At 48.8% G+C, this 20,053-nt stretch overlaps 1 protein-coding gene across 4 annotated transcripts; it reads left to right on the top strand.

Annotated features, from left to right (window-relative positions):
- The first annotated feature begins 230 nt into the window (after nucleotides 1-230).
- Nucleotides 231-19,425, top strand: ANKS3 (ankyrin repeat and sterile alpha motif domain containing 3). 4 transcript variants are annotated; one of them, XM_067306240.1, is made up of 19 exons: nucleotides 231-260; nucleotides 1,154-1,269; nucleotides 3,969-4,072; nucleotides 4,220-4,395; nucleotides 4,749-4,947; nucleotides 5,100-5,291; nucleotides 5,359-5,478; nucleotides 6,185-6,320; nucleotides 8,023-8,181; nucleotides 9,348-9,473; nucleotides 10,138-10,253; nucleotides 10,970-11,137; nucleotides 11,672-11,796; nucleotides 12,074-12,215; nucleotides 12,370-12,542; nucleotides 13,838-13,941; nucleotides 14,933-15,016; nucleotides 16,322-16,416; nucleotides 16,658-19,425. In XM_067306240.1, exons 2-18 carry the CDS (start codon nucleotides 1,176-1,178, stop codon nucleotides 16,402-16,404), a joined length of 2,301 nt encoding a protein of 766 aa, XP_067162341.1. In that variant the 5' UTR covers nucleotides 231-260; nucleotides 1,154-1,175; the 3' UTR covers nucleotides 16,405-16,416; nucleotides 16,658-19,425. The 4 variants fall into 4 exon arrangements, with proteins under 4 accessions (XP_067162341.1, XP_067162339.1, XP_013795330.2 ...); XM_067306238.1 differs by lacking the exon at nucleotides 1,154-1,269; XM_013939876.2 differs by lacking the exon at nucleotides 231-260 and having other exon boundaries at nucleotides 860-1,269; nucleotides 5,170-5,291; nucleotides 5,397-5,478.
- The last annotated feature ends 628 nt before the right edge of the window (nucleotides 19,426-20,053 follow it).

Below are 20,053 nucleotides of genomic sequence, written 5' to 3'. Positions count from 1 at the left end.
CCCCTGCCTCAACGCTGCCCGGCCCGCACCCTCTGCTAGGACGGCCCGCACTTCCGCGCGGCCCGAGTCCCACTGGCCAGCCGGCGCTCCGCCTTCGAGAGGCGCCGCCCGCTATTGGCGAGGCGCGAGGGGGCGGAGCCAGCGCTTTCGCCGCGGAGTCTCTTGGGGTTTGTGGTTTCGCGTCGCCGAGGGCGCCGGGCTCCCGGCATCCTCCGCGCGGGCGGGGCGGCTTCCGGGAGCGGAGCCCACCGGGCGGGCAGGTGAGGGGCGGCGGCGGCGGGGCTGGGCTGGGCGCTCGTCCGCCGTCGTCCGTGGGGCGGACCTGTCCCGCCGCAGCCGCCTGTGGGGCCCTTCCCGGGCCGTGGCGGGGCCCGGGCGGTGCCCCTCCGCCGGCCGTGCCGTGCCGTGCGGGCTCCGCGGCGCGGGGGCGCCCGGCCTGCCCCGCCGCAGGGCTCTGGGAGGGCCTCGGGGGAGCCGCGGCGGGGGCGGGCCGACGCGCTCGGGAGCCGCTCGACCGTGCTGGCGGAGGCGGCTGGCAGTCCCGGTGCGAAGGCTGCCCCCGAGCTAGTCGCTCTTGGGGCGCCCCGTGCTGCCGTCGCGAGGGCAGGGCGCCCCCGGGGCCGGGCGCCGGCTGCCCCGGCTTGCGGCGCTGCCCGCTCGGCGCCGCGCGGTGCGGCGGGAGCCGCTGTCTCGGGAAACGTGCTTCCTGGCGTGGCTCGTGAAGCGTTTTTCATTCCTCTCTTGCCTGGCTCTGTTAGACAATGTTTTGTCGCTTTCCGAGTTCAGTGTTTGTTTTAACACCTCTGTGAGCGTCGTGCCTGGGTTGCAGGTGAGGAGTAGAGCAGCCCAGGGACTTGTCCACAGGCACGTGTAGGATTGAACACAAGTACGCTGGGTCCTCAGCCAGCGCTCACCCTGTGGGAATACTCCTTCTCTCACACTCGCTTAATTATGATCATGGTATCCTGAGTCCCATGAAATCCAGTGCAGTTCCCACAAATGTAGTGTGTACCTGCCTCTGATCAGTCAGCAGAAAACAGTGGTCTGGATATGAGATGTTGCAGCTCTGGGAGTGCTGGTTGTGGCTGAGCTGGTTATAGCTGGGCTGTTTGAACCTTTACAGGGGTGTGACAAGGCTTTTTATTTCTGATAGATTGCTGCTGAGTTTAGTGGAGATGGCAAAGGTAGAAGCAGAAGTGAAGCATGTGATCAGCTTGGTGGCTCAGTTGGAAACTGCACCAGCATCCACACTTATGCTGTCCTGGAGAGGTATTTTTTGCCACAGAAGAGCCTTTGCGGCTGTCTCCTCCTTACCTATGCTTGGGGAAGAGTTTTGGAGTGAACTTAGCAGAGTTAGTGCAATTTAATGGTGACTGAGGGGCAAGTGATAAACATGCAATGCTGGACTTTGTTCTGTGAGGGGGGCCGTTTGCCCCAGTTTCTTCTCAAATTGCCTCCTGCTTCCTTTAGTATTGTTCTTCTGCCTCTCTTTCCATATACTGTCACTTATTCCTTCCTAGTCTTATCCTCCAAAAAAGGATACTAAGGTGCTGTTTGCTGTGATTTTTCGTAGTAAGTTGTTGTGATGCATTTCCCTTTCCCTACCTTCCAGTTACCTTGTCTGCTTCGACAGGCAAACTCTCTGAATCCAAAACACTGTTGTTCACTGCCTGCACTGAGTCTCAGCACAGTAGAGCTCTGACCATGGTGAATAGGCAGGTGTTGATATGTTAAGTATAATTGATAATAACTAGACTCACAGGGCTAAGAAAGTTTTCAAAGGAATATCAAGTTAATTACTCAGCCCCAAAGCAGAACAACCTGGGGTGTCTGTCTAGCCTATTCTTAATTCTCCATTGGTAATTATTCCAGTACTGTTGTTTTTACTTTCAGAGTAATTTCTGTGGTCTTTAACCAAAATCTTCCTTGCCACAATTTAAGCCTATTACACCTTGTCATATTCACCATGGCCACAAGGAACAGATTATTTCTTTCCTCTCGCTGTCTGCAGCAGCCTTTTATGAATTTGAAGGCTGTTATCACATGCCCCCTTCTGTGTTCCCTTCTTTAGTCCAGACAACCCTGATAGGCATAGGATGTCACAGTTTTTAGGGCTGTGATTGTTTTTATTGTTCTCTGGATTCTGCCTGATTGTCCTCCGTGCTTGTGCAGGTGCAGCTGACATCATGCTCCAGCTTAGTATGCCAGGGAGAAATCTCTCAGTAAAGGGAGCAGTGATGTAGGTGGTTAGAGCACAGTGGAGACAGTAGGAAGGAGGCAGAGTCTTGAAGGTTCTGGTCTCAGAATCTTTCTTTTGTGTCAGTATTGCCAACATCCTGGTAAAGACCAAACATCTGTAGTTTTTATAGTTAGCATATCCAGTTAGCAAGGAGGTCTGGAGAGAAGACACGGAGCTTCATTTTCATCTGAATGTGCTTCTCCAAGTTGTCATGGGTTTTACCTCCTTTAGCTGTGAACATGACTTTTTGCCTTCCAATGGGAGCTTTAATCTGTTGCAGTAAGAAACACTCCTACTTTTTTCCCTCTATCATCCACTTACACCCATTTATATCTCTTCGTATTTTGATTGTATGGTGTTCAGGATGTGGGCTGTCTTTTATTTGTGTTCAGCCCTATATATTCTTGCCTTTGGATTGCAAGTGTAATTGAAATAGCTATTAGGTAAAATATGTGCCTTTACAGATATTCTTTAAAAAGGAATCACTTATTATTAGTAGACCTTTATTAGGTAGAATGGATGGTGCTTTTTTAATCTTAACAAACTTCAGAAGAAGGAGGGGAAAAAAGACAAATTCGTGGGAGAAAAGATCCAGTTGGGGAGTGAAGGGGGTGGGAGTTAAAGGCATTTTTCTTTCTTTGTAAGAAAAGGGGTTGGTGGTTGCAAGAAAAGGACTCAGCATTCTTTAGAAAATCTAAGGATGGTCTTGAAACGTTACAGCTGAGGCAATCTAAAGACCAACTACAGCTGAAAAAAACATGCTCCTGCTCTCCTTTGTTCTTCACGGATGCCAAATTTGGCATTTGCATGACCCCACCATGAATCAGTCTGAGGAGATAAACTGGCAAGAAATTATCAGAAAAAAGAATAGGTTTTGCTGGCTTAGCTGCCCAGCATAACACGTGGTGGGATCAGGCAAACTCCAGAAGTGGTGCATGGGAGGCGGTGAGACTAGAGGGAAGGGAAAGCACTCCCCATTGGATTGACTTGGATGTAGCCTGAAACCGCAGCTGAAGACATCGAATGATAGATGCAGCTGTGTCAAAGAGCTTTTATGAAGTGCCAAACAAGAACATTCTCCTGTGAGTGGTTAAAGTGATTAATACGCAATTGCTCCCCAAGGCTAGGGATGGAAAATAAACCTTTCAGACAGTCGTGAAACTGTGCTGGCTTTGTAATTAAGTTACTGTCTGCAGTACTGTGGACACGCTCAGATAAGGAATGGGCAGGTGCATTGCTGATCAAAGTGTTTCAGCCATTTCCAAGAATCAGAGAGACAGGATTGCTGGATTGCTTGTGAAGTGCTGAAACAATAAACAGTAAAAGCCTACCAACAGCCTGATGACATATTGAAGTGTCCACTCTATTCAGGTGATATTAACTACTTTTGAAAGCAGTTGATAGTTGTTATTATTAATGACCTCATTGTAATTTAAGCAGGGCTATTTTGCAGCATAAGACAGATGTTCCTGGTGTTCCTGATGCATGAATTTTTAATTTTCTCTGAATTATAAACCACACAGACCAGAAATTATGTCCTTTAGTATAATACTAAGCATGCTGTCAGCACTTAAATAAGAGTTTAATATCTTTTCTTGACAAGGGTTTTCAAAAGTTGCCTTCAGCAGATTTTGATTAGAAGGGGGAAGAAAGCAAGCCAATGCTTCCGAAATCTTAAAATCAGATTTAAAAGATGATTTCTTAGTATTATTGACTTTTATTTTTCTAGTGTATACGAATCCCAGAGTCCACTGCAGCAAACTGCCAGCAAACCTCCTCAGCAAGTCTTGTCGCTCCAGGCTACAGCAGGCTAAGGAGGGGATCAAAGAAGAGGTAGGAATTTGACATGTCATACCTCTGAAATGACCTCACTTTCCAAGCCCACGGCATCTTGGAGCTGTAGAGCCAAAGGGTGATGCCGTGTTGTATAGAGAAGTGAGATCAGCCAGCTAAAAGTTTCACTTTGCTTTGGTTGCTCAGGGCAGGATGTCGGAGCTGAGCGATGAAGCCAGTGAGTCGGAGCTGCTGAACCGCAGCCTTTCTATGTGGCATGGGGTCAGTCAGATGATCTGTCGGGAAGAACTGGACGTTCCCTTGGACTTGCATACAGCCTCCTCCGTCGGCCAATATGAAGTGGTGCAGGAGTGTATTCAACGGTAAGGAAGGTTAAAGAGGGTACAGGTCTGTTACTTAATTCCGGTTATGTGTTTTTGCTGGCTGTCATACAGGTCTGCCTAATGCTGGGACAAGGGTACATCACTGGAACTTCTGCAGTGTTTTTAGGCACAAGGTTGGAAGGGACAGGTCTTTTGGTGAAAAATATTGCCTCATTTTTTGGGTGGAAATTGTTTTACACCTGATAAGAATTCCCATGTGGACAAGGCTTCGGTGCTAGAATTTTTTTCAACCTTCTTTCAGTGCAGTGATGGTAGGAAGAGGCTACAGGAACCTACTGTGATCTACAGCTCCAGGCCAGTGGTTCAGCAGAATTCTTTTCTCTGTTATTTAGTGGAGATCTGGATTTAAATAAGAGGAACTGTGGTGGCTGGACCCCACTGATGTATGCCTCCTACATTGGTCATGACACCATTGTGCATCTGCTGCTGGAAGCAGGAGTGAATGTGAACATCCCAACACCAGAAGGGCAGACACCGCTCATGCTGGCCTCCAGCTGTGGAAATGAAAGTGTTGCTTATTTCCTTCTCCAGGTGCGTATCCAGTAATAAATAGGTAAAGCCACTACTACATGTTTTACATCTACAAAGAGTAGGATTCTCCATCAGTTGTGACCAAACTGCAGTTTTTGCTCTGTTGTGAGTTCAGCTTCCCGACAGGGATTTAAACTTTCTTGGTATCGCAGCACAGAGGGGCAGTGGCTAACAGACCCAGCAGAGGGGATGCAGTAAAGAACATTCTCTGTTCTCTTGAAGCAAGGCGCGGAGCTGGAGATGAAGGATATTCATGGTTGGACAGCCTTATTTCACTGTACCAGCGCTGGACATCAGCAGATGGTGAAGTTCTTGCTGGACAATGGGGCAAATGCCAACTGCAAGTAAGGAGGAATTCATCTCTCAAAAGATGTCTCTAATATTTCAAGTATGAATCATCTTTGATTTCAGCCCGTGTGGATGTGTTCTTTTTCTCTGCCTCTCTCTAGGGAGCCTGTGTATGGATATACTCCTCTGATGGAAGCAGCTGCTTCTGGCCATGAGATAATTGTTCAGTACCTTCTCAACCATGTAAGTGTTTGACTGTTTTTTGTAAAGTGGAAAATCTGTGGTTCCACACCTCGGTGAGGAAGAACTGGGTGTTTGACACCAGACTTCTTAAAGTGTTGTTATGTTTGGGTTTTGATGAGTCACCTCTGATTGAAGACCCAAGCTTCCAGAACTGTTCTGGAAGTATGTTTTCAGAATGCTAGTGCTCTGACTGTACACTGGCTTTGCATGAATAGGAGTGACACCTAACTGTCCAGATTTGACTAAATAATGACTAAATTGGTAAACTACTAATGCAGTTACCCCAGTGTTGTGTTTACAGGTTTGTATGCTCTAGCTAGTGGGCATCTTGTGCCTCTGTCCTAAAGCTTGTGGACATTCATATCTCTTGATATTACACAGCACCTTTTTAATATCTCATTTAATTGGTCCAGCTTGCTTCCAAAAGGAAGCAGCAGTGCAAAAACATATTTTGGATAAAACAGACTAGTTCCCAGTGGCAATGCACAAGAGCAGAATACCTGGGCTAATTGGTATTCTGGGACTGGAGAGATAAGATAATTAGGAGGGCAACAAGGGATTAGTTAGTGGAGCTTGAACTGTGTGTCAAAGGTGAGCCTGTATTTCTGATGGGTTTAGAGGAAGTAAAACAATTCTTTGGCTCCCTTGAATTTCATATATGTATCTAGCAAAGGGAACTATGATAAACGTGTTTCTTTTTCTGTAGGGAGTAAAAGCAGATGTGAGAGATAACACTGGAGCTACAGCACGGACGCTGGCCATGAAGTATGGACATATGAAGATTGTGGGATTGATAGACTTGCATACAGCCCCAGTGCCCAAGGTCTTCTGCCGGGGTCCAGGTAACAGAGAAATGTTTTAGCTCATTCATTTTTAGACAGAGCCTGAAGAGAGGTGCTTGTTGTTTTGAAAGCATGTAATTATTTGTGTAGGGGTAGTATTGGCTGATTTGCCCTGGAAATTGCAGTACTTCTGAGGACAAATCTCAAAATGGTTGAGGTTGGAAGGGACCTTGGGAGATCTTCAAGTCCAACCCCTCTACTCAAACAGGGTCACCTAGAGCATGTTGCCCAGGATTGTGTCCGAACAGCTTTTGAATATCTCCAAGGAAGGAGACTCCACAACCTCTCTGGGCAACCTGTTCCAGTGCTCAGTCGCCCTCACAGTAAAGAAGTTTTTCCTCATGTTCAGATAGAACTTCCTGTGTTTCAGGTTGTGCCTGTTGCCTCTTGTCCTATTGCTGGGCACCACTGAGAAGAGCCTGGACCCATCTTCTTTATACCTTCTCTTCAAATGCTTACTGATAAGATCCACCCCCCAGCCTCCTCTTCTCCAGGCTGAACAGTCCCAGCCCTCTCAGCCTTTCCTTATATGAGAGTTGCTCCAGTCCCTTAATCATCTTAGTAGCCCTTTGCTGGACTTGTTGCAGTAGCACCATCTTTCTCTTGTGGGAAGCCCGAAACTGGGCACAGTACTCGGATGCGGCCTCAGCAGGGCTGAGTAGAGGGAGAGGATCACCTCCCTTGACCTGCTGGCAGTGCTCTGCCTAATGCAACGCAGGATTCCATTGGCCTTTTTGGCCACAGGGGCATGCTGCTGGCTCACGTCCAACTTGTTGTCCACCAGGACCCCCAGGTCTTTCTCTGCAGAGCTGCTTTCCAGCAGGTCAGCCCCCAGTCTGTCCTGGTGCATGCAGTTATTCCTCCCTAGGTGCAGGACTCTGCACTTCCCTTTGTTGAACTTCACGAGGTTCCTCTCTGCCCATCTCTCCAGCCTGTCGAGGTCCCTCTGCATGGCAGCACAGCCCTCTGGGGTATCAGCTGCTCCTTTTTGTATCCGTTTTGTAGCATCGGCAAAGTTGCTGAGGGTGCACTCTATCGCATCATCCAGGCCATTGATGAATGAGCTGAACAGGATTGGAGCCAGTATTGACCCCTGGGGGACACTGCTAGCTACAGGCCTCCAACTAGACTTTGTGCCCCTGATCACAACCCTCTGAGCTCTACCATTCAGCCAGTTTTCAGTCCACCTCACTGCCTGCTCACCTAGCCCATACTTCATCAGCTTGCCTATGAGGCTGTTATGGGAGACGGTGTCAAAAGCCTTCCTGAAACGAAGGTAGACAACATCCACTGCTCTCCCCTTGTCTACCATGCCAGGCATCCCATTGTAGAAGGCTATCAGTCAGACTGGTTAAGCATGATTTCCCCTTTATGAATTCATGCTGACTACTCCTGATCATCATCTTATCTTTCATGTGCTTAGAGATGGCGTCCAGGATGAGCTGTTCTTTCACCTTTCTAGGGATTGAGGTGAGGCTGACTGGCCTGTAGTTCTCTGGGTCTTCCTTCTTGCCCTTTTCGAAGACTGGACTGACAAGAGTGACTGGAGTGAAAGAAGCGTGGATCCAGCAATTTTGGTCTGCTGCCCCTTTTCTCACCTAGTTAACTTATGGGGTTTTTTGTGCATTGTTCTTTACAGGAGCAGTAGCAAAATAAAATAGGTAAATTAACATACTGCTAACAGCCTTTGTTTTGACCACAGGAAAATATGAAGATTTGAGTTCCTCAGATGAATCATGTTCTGCTCCCCAGAGACAGAGACCTGCTCGTAGGACCAAGGGTCCCAGCATTCATGAGGGGCCCCAGGCTTTGGCTAAGATAACAGCAGTTGGAATTGGGGGAAAGAAGCAGTCTCACTATGGTGAGAAAAATTAAAAGCTAAACTGAGAGTTCTTTTTGACCTTCTAAGTGCTCTGCAGCTGTTTCTGTGCTTTTTTGGGTTTTTTTTGGGGGGGGTCCTGTGTGGCTTGTACGGGGAAAAGGTAGCAAACCCCCTCATACAAGGCTATACACTCTCTGGTTTAAAAACAAAACACCTGAACTTTCTTGTCAGAGCTGGATATTGATGTGTGCTTCACTTATCAGTGGAACAAATGCTGCTGTTAGCTCAGTCACTGTTTCCCTGACTCTTGAACAGTCCAGCTTCCTTTTTGGAGGTAGGTTTAAAAGTTTGAGAGCGGTTCCCAAGCTGATGATGGAGTAAGCAGTTACACAGGCCAAGATATCACTGATAATGAAAGTGAACTTGCTGTTCCTAGACCTGTTGGTTTTGTCTTCTGTGACAGCTGAAATATTCACTGCTTAAAAATGAGATTGTAAAACCTGTGTAATAGGTAAGGAGAAAGGTGTCCTAGTTTAGACCCAAATCACTAGATGCAATGGTATGAGTTTTGCTTTGCATACATGACCATAGCTAGTCCTCAAGTTGATTACGTCTTTGTCTAAAATAGCTACAAATATGGGCGTAGAAGCATATTTAATGTTTAGTTAATTTTCTTAGCGCAGATGAATGCTACCCCATGGATAGCAACCGTACCAAAATAGTACTGCCAGCTTCTGAAATCATAGTGGGCTGCTACCGGTGTATTAACACAGATGCAAAAGGGTTGCTTTTACAGGATGCGCTTGGCTTGGCAGGGAGGGGGTGCACAGTCTGCACTTTGCTCTACTAAGCAGATGGTTTTTGTCCTTGATGGTCTGGGAGTAAAGAGGGAAGGAAATGCTGAAAGCTCTATAAGTAAGGTGCATCTCTGCTACAAGGCTGTTTCCCTGTGACTTTTCTTCAATGCCACTATCTAGATAAAGTGCATTTGGTGTGTGGTTGTGTGAGGGAGCTTGTAGGCATGTGCATTTCTCAATTTCTGTGTGCTGTTTAAATAGAACCTGCCAGCTGAAAGTACAGTCCCTTCTTTGGATTCTCTTCAAATCCCTGAGTGGTTGCTGGTGGTTGCCCTTCCTCTTGCTAGAACCTCTCTGATAACTTGCATCCTAATTTCTTTGCTTGTTCTCCCCTTCTCTTGCACACAGAGCAGGTCCCTCTTCAGGGCTATGTTACATTCAGTGATGATGGCAGCTGTGAAGCAGATGATATCCGGAACCGGGATGTTACCTCTCCAATCAATGAGCAGGATGTGGAGAGCAGCAGCAGCAGGGGTAAGTCACTGTCTCGGAAAAGAACCTGACTTGCGGTGCACGCCTGGATGTGGGACCAGCCTGCGTGCAGCCCCTTGGCTTGTATGTTCCCTTCCCAATCTGCTTAGCCTGTTTAGGCAGCAGTGGTCGCAGGGTCTTTAGCATCACGCTATTGCATCTGTGGCTAAAACTGTGTGGTGCTGACCCTGTCCTCCAAGCAGTGTGTGTGGTGCTCTAATGGAAGGAGCAGGGGGAAGAAAGGATCTGTGGGCACTTTAAGTGTAGTAAAGGAAAATGTAGCTCTGCATTGGCACTGTGCTCAAGGAAAGGACTTTCCTGGATTTTAGTAATGGGAGTACAGGCTTGGTTGCAATAATCCCCTTTTCACCCTGCTACCCAGAGCTTCACTTATGTACCTGTCTCTCAGCCTTCCTGCTCTCTGTGATACTAAACAGACTTGGGGAAAACCTAGTGCCTGGGATCAGACATGTGATACTGCAGAATCATCTCGTGTCATGAGTATTGTTCATGAAGCCTGGCTTCATGAAAGGTTTCTCCTTTCTTTACACCTCCCAGCAGGTTTCCCTGATTAGCTGTGTGACAAAATCAGGATTGAACATAAGGAAGCTGATCCTTGGTTTCTTTTTTGTTTTTGTTTTGTTTTTTTCCTTCCTCTCCTTTCCAGAGGAGAATGTTTTCTGCACCAACAACTTGGCAACCATCAGGAGCAGCAGCAGTAGCAGTGAATGCCTGACCAAAGCCCTGGGGGTCAGCAGTGAAGGCTCCCTGGAGAGCAATGAGGTGGGGATGTCCAATTTCCTTTCTCTACCTTCAGACTGGCTGATGCTGTCACCCTTCTGTCACCCTCCTGACCCTACCTCCACAGGAGACTGTAGTAGCAGGCTAGATGAAGGAAGGCAGTACTGCAGAGACAAGAAAGTCCGTTTCCATACGTGAGCATTACAAACTGGCTACTAGCCTGAGAGATCAAACAAGCCACCTCTTAGAGCATGGTCACTCTAGAGTAGGTCCTTGATGGCTAGTCAGTAACTTTTAAGTACTCCCTTCCCTAGCTTTGGAGCTCTTTCTCAAATGCCATCTAGCTAGCAGTCTAGAAAGGACATTCTCTGCTAGAGCTTGGACTAGTTATTTAGCTTGGCAAGATAACAAACAATATCACAAGGTTTAGAGAAGTACAGCAGTGTCATACTGGCATTTCTGAAGTACCAACAGAGGGGAAGAGGCAGGAGGTTACTCACTGATTCAAGTCACAGTTCACGTTTTGAAGCCAGCTCTGGATAAATATAAAACAAATGATAAAGGATTTCTGGTAAAGGATTCTGATAAAGTCTTAAATGCATGTGTTTGTGGGCTACTTCCTGAATTTAGTGATTGGGAATTGAATGAGCCTGCACTTTCTCTCCTTTTTTCGATGCTTTATTACATGTAGTGATCCTGTCATCTTTACATGATCCTCCTTTACCTTTACATTTCCTGGGATGATTTTTCTTTTTCAGGATTCTGACCATGCAAATAGTCCTCCTAGTCGGAAACAAGCCAAAAGCTTTAAGATCAAGAACCGCTACAGCAACAGTGATAGCCAGTGGACCCACTGCCCTGGGAAACCTGGGAGCTCTAGTCAGCACCTCATCCTTCCTGAGCCCCCTGTCTATACAGGACCCCAGGTAACTAAGGACAGAGAGCTTCCTCTGGAGTAGTGCAGACCATGCCTCTGTATCAAGCTCTGGAGGTTTGTCTAAGGGTTTCCAAGCTTTGTTCTTGGCTTTATCAGGTAGAAGGGAATTTGTCACCAAAATGTCTTTGATACCAAACCTCTGTCCCAGCTCAGATGCTTGTGGAACAGCAGCTTCTTCTACAAAGAGCTGCTTGCTTAGATGTTGCTGTTTCTCTGAAGGTTATTCCAGATCCTTTAGGTCTGTGAGCATGCTCTCAAATGTGGCTGTGGTGGGGGCTAGGGGAAACGTTGGTGCGTCTGTCTTCCCCGCGTTAGGTACAAGATGCAATATCTGCAGCACATAGTCCAGTTCTGTTGCATTGTGTGATGCCAGAGAAGTGCAGTTATACAGGGAAGTTATGACTGCTACAAAAGCCTAGGAAGGTGTAACAGCAACATGAAGAAGCAGATGTTTATGATGAACAAGAAGTGTGGTGCTCTTGTTTATGAGAGTATAAATAAGCTTGTTTTGGATGGGTTGCAGGACCTGGCAACATTCCTTGAGCAGATTGGGTGCCTGAAGTATCTGCAAGTGTTTGAGGAGCAAGATGTTGACCTCCGGATCTTCCTGACCCTCACAGAGAGTGATCTGAAGGAAATAGGCATCACGTGAGTGGCTGTAATGTGATTCTTGCATTTCCACTTACAATTCTCATAATCTCTCCCTTGGAAACAGCGCACACAGCCTGATCAGGAGAGTTTAGCTGGTGAGCGCTTTTCTGTCCTGGCCCTGTCCCCCACACAACATTGAGATCCCTTAGTCATTGGCTGCAACAGGCTCCTGCTGTTGGCAGCGCCTTGGAGGAGCCAGTAGGTTGCAGAGATCCTCATGACATCCCCTTGGGCCAGGGGCCAAATGGTGAAGTGTTTGCCATTGTCCCACTAGTTTGTTTGGACCCAAGAGGAAGATGACTTCTGCCATTGCCCGTTGGCACAGCAACGCTCGACCCCCCAGCGATGCCCTGGAGCTGGCCTATGCGGATCGGCTGGAGGCTGAGATGCAGGAACTGGCCATTCAACTGCACAAGGTAAGAAGTCTGCCGTGAGTGCTCAATGGCTAATCGCATTGCAGTAAGGGATCAGCAGCGCACTGTTATGTTGTATGTGTTTGGGAGCAAGCGTGTGAGAGGGTGATGTACAGCACTTGCAGCCTAGTCCCTGTTCTGCTCTGCCCTGCTGTAGAGGTGTGAAGAGGTGGAGGTGATGAAGGGCCAGGTGTGCCAGGAGCAGAAGCTGCGTGCGGTGGCTGAGAGCTGTTTGATGGAGCGGGATGAGACCTTGAATGATGTCCAGTGCCAGCTCAGAGAGGCTCAAGCTATCACCAAGAATGTTGGAGTCCTGCTGGATCAAATCAAGTAAGTCATTGCCAGGAAATGGCACTGTGGCTACTGGAAATGGCATATAGGCCGTGCAGAGCTCAGGGGTGATATTGGCACTCCTGCATGTGACTCTTAGGGTAAGACAGGAGAGCTTACTGGGCATCTGAACCCATTCTGAATTCTTCCTGACAGTCTCAATTGGCAAGCCAAAGCCATGTGAGAAGATGTGTAGCTTTCATCTGATGCATGAGATAGAAAAGGGCCTGTTTTTTTCAAAGGTGCCAAGTGCCCTGTTTCAGCTAGGAGGAGAAGGCACTCGGCTCCTTCAGAACTAAGGGGCTAAGTGCTTTGTTCATGGTTATATGAACGCCTAGGGACCAGCTTCAGGGTGTATCTTGGTGCTCAGGTGGATGCAGGACTGAGTTTTTAACTTCAGATAGTATCAAAGAGCTAGCAGTGTCCTGCCCTGGCTAGTGAAGGACTCCTTGCTAGCAGCTCTAATGGCACCTGACAGAAAAACCTGTCCTGTTTATGCCAACCACTGCCTTAGAGTTTTCTCTTCTTACACCCCCTAAGCTATTCTTTATTGCACTTGTGGCCCTTTTTTCCTGCCCCGGTTGGATTACCCTTCTGTCTTGGGCCCCTTTCTATCTAGTTAGAGGACTGACATGTCCTTGAAGCTGGCACTAGTCCTACTGCTATAATTCCTGGCCCAGTAGAAGGATGGGGTCTGTTCACTTCTGAACCAGGGTAAATTGAGATTGTCTTGCAAAGGGATGGCAAAGTAATCTTCCCAACTGTGAGGGGTAGAGCACTGTTCTCTTCCTTCTGACTGAAGCTCAGGCTGTCTGGTAGTAGGACCCTGTGATGCTCCGAGGCTGCACTGCTTGAACCAATGATGTGATATTAGCCAGACAACTTTATCCATGGCCCTTTTCCTTTAACCTGATGCCTATCCTGGGCTAGCTTCACTTAGCCCATTAGAAACCTTGGATCAGGCTTGATTCTCATGCAAAGTGGGCATAGTCCCTGCCTTAGGCTTTCTCCTGCTCAACCCGCCGCCTCCTTCTCTTCTCCCCCCGCAGCTCCTCTGTGGACAGGGGCAGAGATTGCTGTGGAGATGGGGCACAGTGGAGAGCGCCCTGAGCTTTGTCTGGGGCACGTCTTCCTCTTCCTGGGAAGGAACAAGGAGCAGTTTGTAATCCAGGGCGTTAGATGCGGTCCCTCGGCACCCCAAGCAGGTACTTGCAGGATGTAGGAGGGCAGAGACTGGCATGTTGTTCTTAGAAGTGCACAGGGGCACTTCTAATGGTCTTTGTCTTGTTTGGCAGGTCCTGTCAGGCAGAGCTGTCCTCCCGGCTAACCCAAGAGCAGGCGGTTGGCAGAGTGCTGGACGCAAAGGTGCAGCTTGGAACCAGTGAGAGCAGGCAGCTTGGTGAGAGTCAAATGCTGCACCTGGGGAAGGAAGAGCTTACCAGGCTATGGGAAAGGGTGCAGGGGCTGAGTAAACAACAGGAAACCCAGAGCAGCCACATGCTTGTGCCTTATGCTGCTGAGAGGATAATATTAGAAGTGATTTGGAAATGGCTGAGTGGCCAAACCCTCAAATTTAATATTAAAGGTCTAGCCCAGGGAAAGCATCTGAAGCATCCAGGGCCTTTGGGCTTTCACTGCAGCAGAGTTTCTCTGAAACTTTTTTCCTAAGTGCGTGCTGGGGTCTGGCAGGTATGTCTGTGTCCAAAAATGCAAGGCTGTGGCACAGACACTCAATGGCAGTCCTGCTTCATGGGCCTGTGGCTTCCCCTTGCTGTGCAGCACGTGGGCTCCTCAGATGTGTTATCACACTGTGCTCTAGAGCAAAGTTTGAATCAGAAGCTCCAGTAGGTTTCCTGACCCCATCTGGGGAACCGTGCTGTTAACACATTGAGGCAGTGCGAACTACTCTATGCGACTGGTCAGGGATGGCCCGTTGCATCCCTGCTGCGGAGAGTTAGCAAATGATCCTGCTGCCTGATGACAAGCTTCCAGAGATGCATTTCACTGTTTGTGTTTAAAAGTGAGACAGACGGGGATCTTGGTGTTTCCCCATCCACTACATTTAATCCCTCTGTAATTCACTTAATAGTGACCTGTCCAGAAAGAGAGAAGAAAGAAAGGGGGAGGAGGGGAAATCCAAGCACATGAGCTTAATTCTCTTAAATGATGGAATTAGTGAGAGGAGGAAAAAAAACAAAACAAACAAACAAAAAAAAAACCCAAAAACTCTGTGGCTATTGCAGATGATTCCAGTTCTTTCAACATGCAATACAGAACTCCTTTCTGGAGCCACTTTGGGTGCAAACACTGTCAGAGTGACACCAAGCGTTTGTTTCCACTGTGTCACAGAGAACATGCAGACTTATAAATGTTGTTTCTCTTTCTTGAAGGACTAAAAGAATGGCCGCCTTCCTTGAAGTCTCTGAGCTTGCCCGAGCTGTCAGCTGTCTTAGAGGAGTGTGTGGGAGAAATGGGTAAGGTCAGGGAGAACCCTGGTCACATGAAGTGCCTGTTGTGCTGGACTGGGGGCATGGCTGGGCAGGCTCCTGATGGCAGTGGTGGGTTGGAGGAACCTAATTATCCTCCATCATGTTCAGAGAAGTCTCCAGGCTCTGAAGCTGGTGCTGGCATTTTCTTGCATTTCTTATCTGCTGCTAGAGTAGATCCTGCTGTGTTTCTGTGGGACAAATTCCTAGGAAGAGCCTCTTCTGTCATCTTCTGCATCTCTTCCTTCCCTTTGTGTTGCGGAAGTTCTGGCTCTCCTGTTAAGGTGTGAATGCTGTTCTGTGCTTTACCCCAGTGCTGTGTTCCCTGGGCCCCAGTAAGCTCTGCCAGTCCAGCCCAGCAGCAGCTTTCCCTGGACTCTGCCCAGTCACTGCTCTCCCTGTTGTCCCAGCAGTCTGATCTCCAATGATACTAAGGCACTTAGACTCCTGTGGCTCCACTTCTTTGCAGACGCGCTCTGCGTTTCTGCAGGCTCCCAGCATGGGGGTTGCAGGACTTTTACGGCATGCTCTCTCCTGAGAGATGCTAGGTGCTGGGAATGCTGTCACTGCTGAGCATAAAGCAGCTGCTGATACCTGGACCTTGGATGGTTGCATCTTCCTTGCTGAGAGGATGAGTGTTAGCCAAGAGCAAGGATTTATTGCTGTTTGCTCTGAAACAAGCCTAGGAGCGCTGTACTGCCAAGCTGTAGTGTCAGTGTAACTTGTTGTTACACCCTGTGGCCACACGGTTATGGGCCTAAGCTGCAGCAAAGGGCCAGATCTGCTGCAGCACCTTTGTGCAAAGGAGAGAGCTGCTCCCTGTGCTGAGCTGCATAGGAGATGGGAACGTGGACCCTGCTTCCAGCTGCCCAACAGCTCAGGAGCCCTAGTCCCTTCCCCGCTTCCCAGCCAGAAACATCCATCCAGTTCCCTGGTCACTGAGGAGGCATCTTTCTCACTGCAAAGCTTGGGCTCTACCTTGTCCTCTGTTGACAGAACCAGGCTAAGAGAAGGGGATATATGTGCCCCCAGCTACCATCCTCTCCTCTTGCTCAGTTATCAGAGCTGCTTGCGAGGTGGCTTCCAATGCCTGTGCCCTGTTCTCGTGATGGCAGGAACTTGTCCCAGCAACAGGCAGCCAAAGGGGCTGTTGTTTGAGGAGCACTGGAAGCTGCAAGGGAGAGGGCAGTGTGAGAAGCAGGAGAACAGCAACAGTGCTGTCTGCAGCCTGTTCTTTGCCACTTGTTGGCCTGTTGTGCTAATGATTTTTTTTTTCTTTTGATTTGTCCTCAGGAAAAGCTCTGCAGACTGTGACTCAAAACCTCCAAAGGCTTCAAGCCCCAGGACAGGGTGGGCAGAGCTGGCTAGAGCCATAATGAAGCAGGACGGTGAGTAGGAAGTATTGACAGCTATGGAGGGCTCTGGAATAGAGGACAGTTGCTCACAGCAGGTAAAAGCCATCTGCTGCTTGTGCCCAGTGCTCAGTCATAGCCTGCACAGCTGTGGCTCCACTCTAACTAGTCCTAAGCATGTGCCCTTTGACTGGCTTTCCCTTTGGAAAATCCCTAGCCCCCTTGTCCCTCTGCCCCACTGAAAGGATGACCATCCTGTGTTTCCTGATGGCTGCAGGAATACTGACGTCGGGTGACTGTTCCACCCGGAAGCTAAGTGTGCCTGGGAGAATGAGCGAGAGGGCTGTGCTGGCAGTACCGCAGCTCGGCTGAGAGTGCTGCAACGGCTGACAGATACGTGGAAGAAGGTCTCAGCCATTGGAGAACGTGCCTGGGAGAACGAGGGACAGCAGAGGACAAGGACTCGACACCTCTATGGGCCTCACTGTTGTCTGGGTTCACAGGACCATGTTGTTCACATCAAAAGGTTCAGTTAAGAGGAGAAGCACTGAGCTGGGAGGGTTTATCTGCCTTAAGCTTCCTGCAGCCTTCATCATTAAGGGCTGCGTGGTGTTAGAAAGCTGACTGCAGCCATCAGGCTACCCTTCTCTGCATCCCATCCTCCCCAAGACCTCTGACACCTGCCACAGCCCCTCCTGTGACATGTGAATTGGTAGTTGTCCAGGAGCAGACTCCAAAAATGTGTCTGAAGCAATAAGGAGGGCAGGCTTGTGGTGAGTGGGTAAAGCAAGTAGAGTTAGTGTCTGTCAGTTCACTGAGCTGCACAGTTTTTGCAGCCCTAGTCTCTAGCTGGCATGTCTTTCCTTTTGCCATCCCAGATCTGTCCTTCAAAACCTCTCCCTCCTACCAGGCCACCCTGGTTCAGTCCAGATTCTTGCCCCCTTCAGGAGTTATCTGTGATTGTGCTCTTCATTCGCCACAAGAACAAGCTCTTTGGGGTTGCCTAATGGCAGAGACCAGGGCAGAGACCCTGGCAAGGGTCCCAACACTGAGAGCAGTTGCAAGGCAGATGTGCACCTGGAAGGACATGAGAGAGAAGGAAAAGCTCCAGAGACTGTTCAGTCTCCTGTGCCTCTGGCAAGAAGCAGAGTGCCAAGCAGGCAGAACAAGAATGAGGGAGAGAGGTCTGTCCCATGTGGGAGATGGGTGAAAAATCATGTCCCAGCTTCAGCTGCAGTGCAAAGCTTCAGTCCTCAACCACTGCTTGCCCTTGGATTCCAGGCTTCCCTGTTTGGAAATAGATCTGCCCAGGCATTCTTGCACCAGCAGTGCAGGTGTTTGCAAAGTGCAAGCAGGTGGTGCAGGAAGAGGATGACTCCCCAGAGAAACTACCCCATCTCTTGGAGGTGTGCAAGCAGCCGTATGGGGACCAGTGGCAGTTGCGTTAAAGCAAAATGGTTTCCAGGACTGTGCAGTGATTCTCTGTTCTTCTGTATTGCTGAGTCCTGTCAAAAAAAATACCTTAATTCTGAGTGATGGGCTTGAGGAGCCTGGAAAATTGTCCTTCTCTTTGCTGGGAAGGGGAAGAAACAGTGTTTTCTTTCTGATTTTTGGAGCTTGATCACTGATGGCAAAGTACAAAAATCAGTTCCAACTCCATCCTTGGAGCAGGAGTCAGCCCTTCTGATCAGCAGCCCAGGACCATTTAGGTGGACTTGAAAGCTAATCTGTGATAAAAGTGATGTCTAGCTTGGTTGTCCCAGTGAAAAGGTGTACCTGTGCTTCCTGGGGGCAATCCTGGAGTACTGAGGCAGATATGGCCCACTTCACAAGCCTGCCCTACTGGCAGTTTGTGTGCAGTTGTGTGCTCAGCTGTGTGGCATTGCCCTGTTTTCATGTTTGACTCTTAAACTTGAGACCAAAAAATTGTCTGCCATGTTTAGCAAATGAGTCAATGACATGGGCACATGCATGTAGGCATCCAGTGCCTAGCTGTGCAGTAGGACAAGGCTGCAGGAGGCTTCACCCTGAAAAACTTTTTGCTGTGGCAGAGCTGATTCTCCTGAAGGCTTTAGTTCCTGAAGCAGCAACCCTGACAGCTCCTCAGAATATTGAGGACATGACTGTACTGGGAACAGTATTTTGGGCCTTGTCCTCCATTCCCTGGTGCCAGAGGAAATGTGGGGAATGCCAAGGCAGCATGTACCCCCCTTCTCCCCAGCCTTGAGGGCATCTCTGGCTGCAGTAGCACAGCGTTGTCAGTGCTGCTTCCCTTGGAAGCCCAGACTTGCAGTTAAAGCAAGGTGCCTATGGGGGAAGAGGAGACTTTTGCAGAGGCAAGAAATAAGTGGAAGGGCCTTGGAAGGCCCCGGCCTGGTGATGCCTCAGTAGAGCTGGATAGACTGTGCAGGAAATTGTGTGGCAGGAAGAAGAGATTGCATGGATTTGGGATCAGCTTTGCTGGGTCTTAGGGGGGAAGGAGGGGTTTCTGGGGGGGGTTGGGACATCCTGGGGATTTTAATGCTTGGGGAACTGGGAACAAGGGTGCAGTGTGGGTGGGCCAGAGACTCAGTGGTGTAGATGTGAAGGAAGAAGGGGAGTCCCGCAGAAGAGGTGCTGCAGGAGCCCAGATGTAAAGGTTTAAAGGAGTTCCAGAGTAGTCCTCCAGGGACACTGGAGATGGGATGTTCCTTGAACAGTGTGTTTCTTTAAGGAGGCAATCCCTGAAATGCAGGATTTCAAAAGCATTCAGTGCTGAAAGGAAGGCTGTGCAGGCAGCAGGGAGAGTCTGGTGCTGCTGTAAGTTGAGCTGTCCTGCAGACTATGTTGGCTGGCTAAATAAAATAGCATTTGCTGACTTGGATTAAAAAAAAATAAAAAATAAAAATCTGTGTCTGGTGCCTGGTCTGTAGGCTTCCCTGGAGGGAGCTGGGGTTGTCGAATCATGAATAACCTGATTGATTTCTTTTGGGATAGTCAGAAATACATACAACTTCTTCCAGCTTCCTCCCCAGGCACTCGTGTGATGAAGGGCTCTGGGGCTTCCTTATCCATGGCTTACCTGTCCCTGCCTGGTTCCTGATGAAGGGGACACCCTTGCAACACGAGCTGGGTAGGTGATGTGGGAGCTCACGTGGTCAGGCAGCGCTGGAGCTGCAGAGGAAGAGTGTGTGCAGGTAATAAAGCATGAGCTCCCCTAAGAGCTCAGCTCCTTCCCCCCTATTTGGGAACTGACACTTTTGCCCCCAAACGGCCCTAGTTACATGGCAAAGGTTATTGTCTCTACAGTAATTGAGAAATGAGCTTAGGCCTTGTTGAGTTGTGTGCTGGGATTTTGCTCTCAAGATGAAGTACTGATTTTCTTGCATCCAGCTCTGGTCTGAGACTGAGCTGTCAGCGTGACCAAGTTCTTCCAGGCCCTCAGTCAAAGCTCTGATCTGTCACTGGAGATAGGAGACCAAGAGGATATAATTCAGCAGCTATTACAAAAAGCTTTAAATAGGGCAACAAAAAAGGGATCTCTGTCATTTTCTAGCCAGCAGTAAAGCTCTTTGTGTTTCAGTACAAACTTAAGCTGACTTGGGGCCTGGACTGGTGGGAGTGGAGCAGAGTAGGCTGCACTTTGGGCTTGCTCTCCCAGTCCTTATATCCCAGAGCAGCCTGGCAGTGGTCC

Source organism: Apteryx mantelli, chromosome 16 (assembly GCF_036417845.1).
Source record: "Apteryx mantelli isolate bAptMan1 chromosome 16, bAptMan1.hap1, whole genome shotgun sequence".
NCBI classification, from domain to species: domain Eukaryota; kingdom Metazoa; phylum Chordata; class Aves; order Apterygiformes; family Apterygidae; genus Apteryx; species Apteryx mantelli.
This window is presented reverse-complemented; position numbering and strand designations above follow the sequence as displayed.

Excerpts from the sequence above, each read along its gene's own strand:
- ANKS3 (XM_067306240.1), top strand. The coding sequence starts at position 1,176 with ATGGCAAAGGTAGAAGCAGAAGTGAAGCATGTGATCAGCTTGGTGGCT. Across the intron at positions 1,270-3,968 it reads ACTTATGCTGTCCTGGAGAG|TGTATACGAATCCCAGAGTC; the intron begins GTATTTTTTGCC and ends TTATTTTTCTAG. Across the intron at positions 6,321-8,022 it reads GGTCTTCTGCCGGGGTCCAG|GAAAATATGAAGATTTGAGT; the intron begins GTAACAGAGAAA and ends TTTTGACCACAG.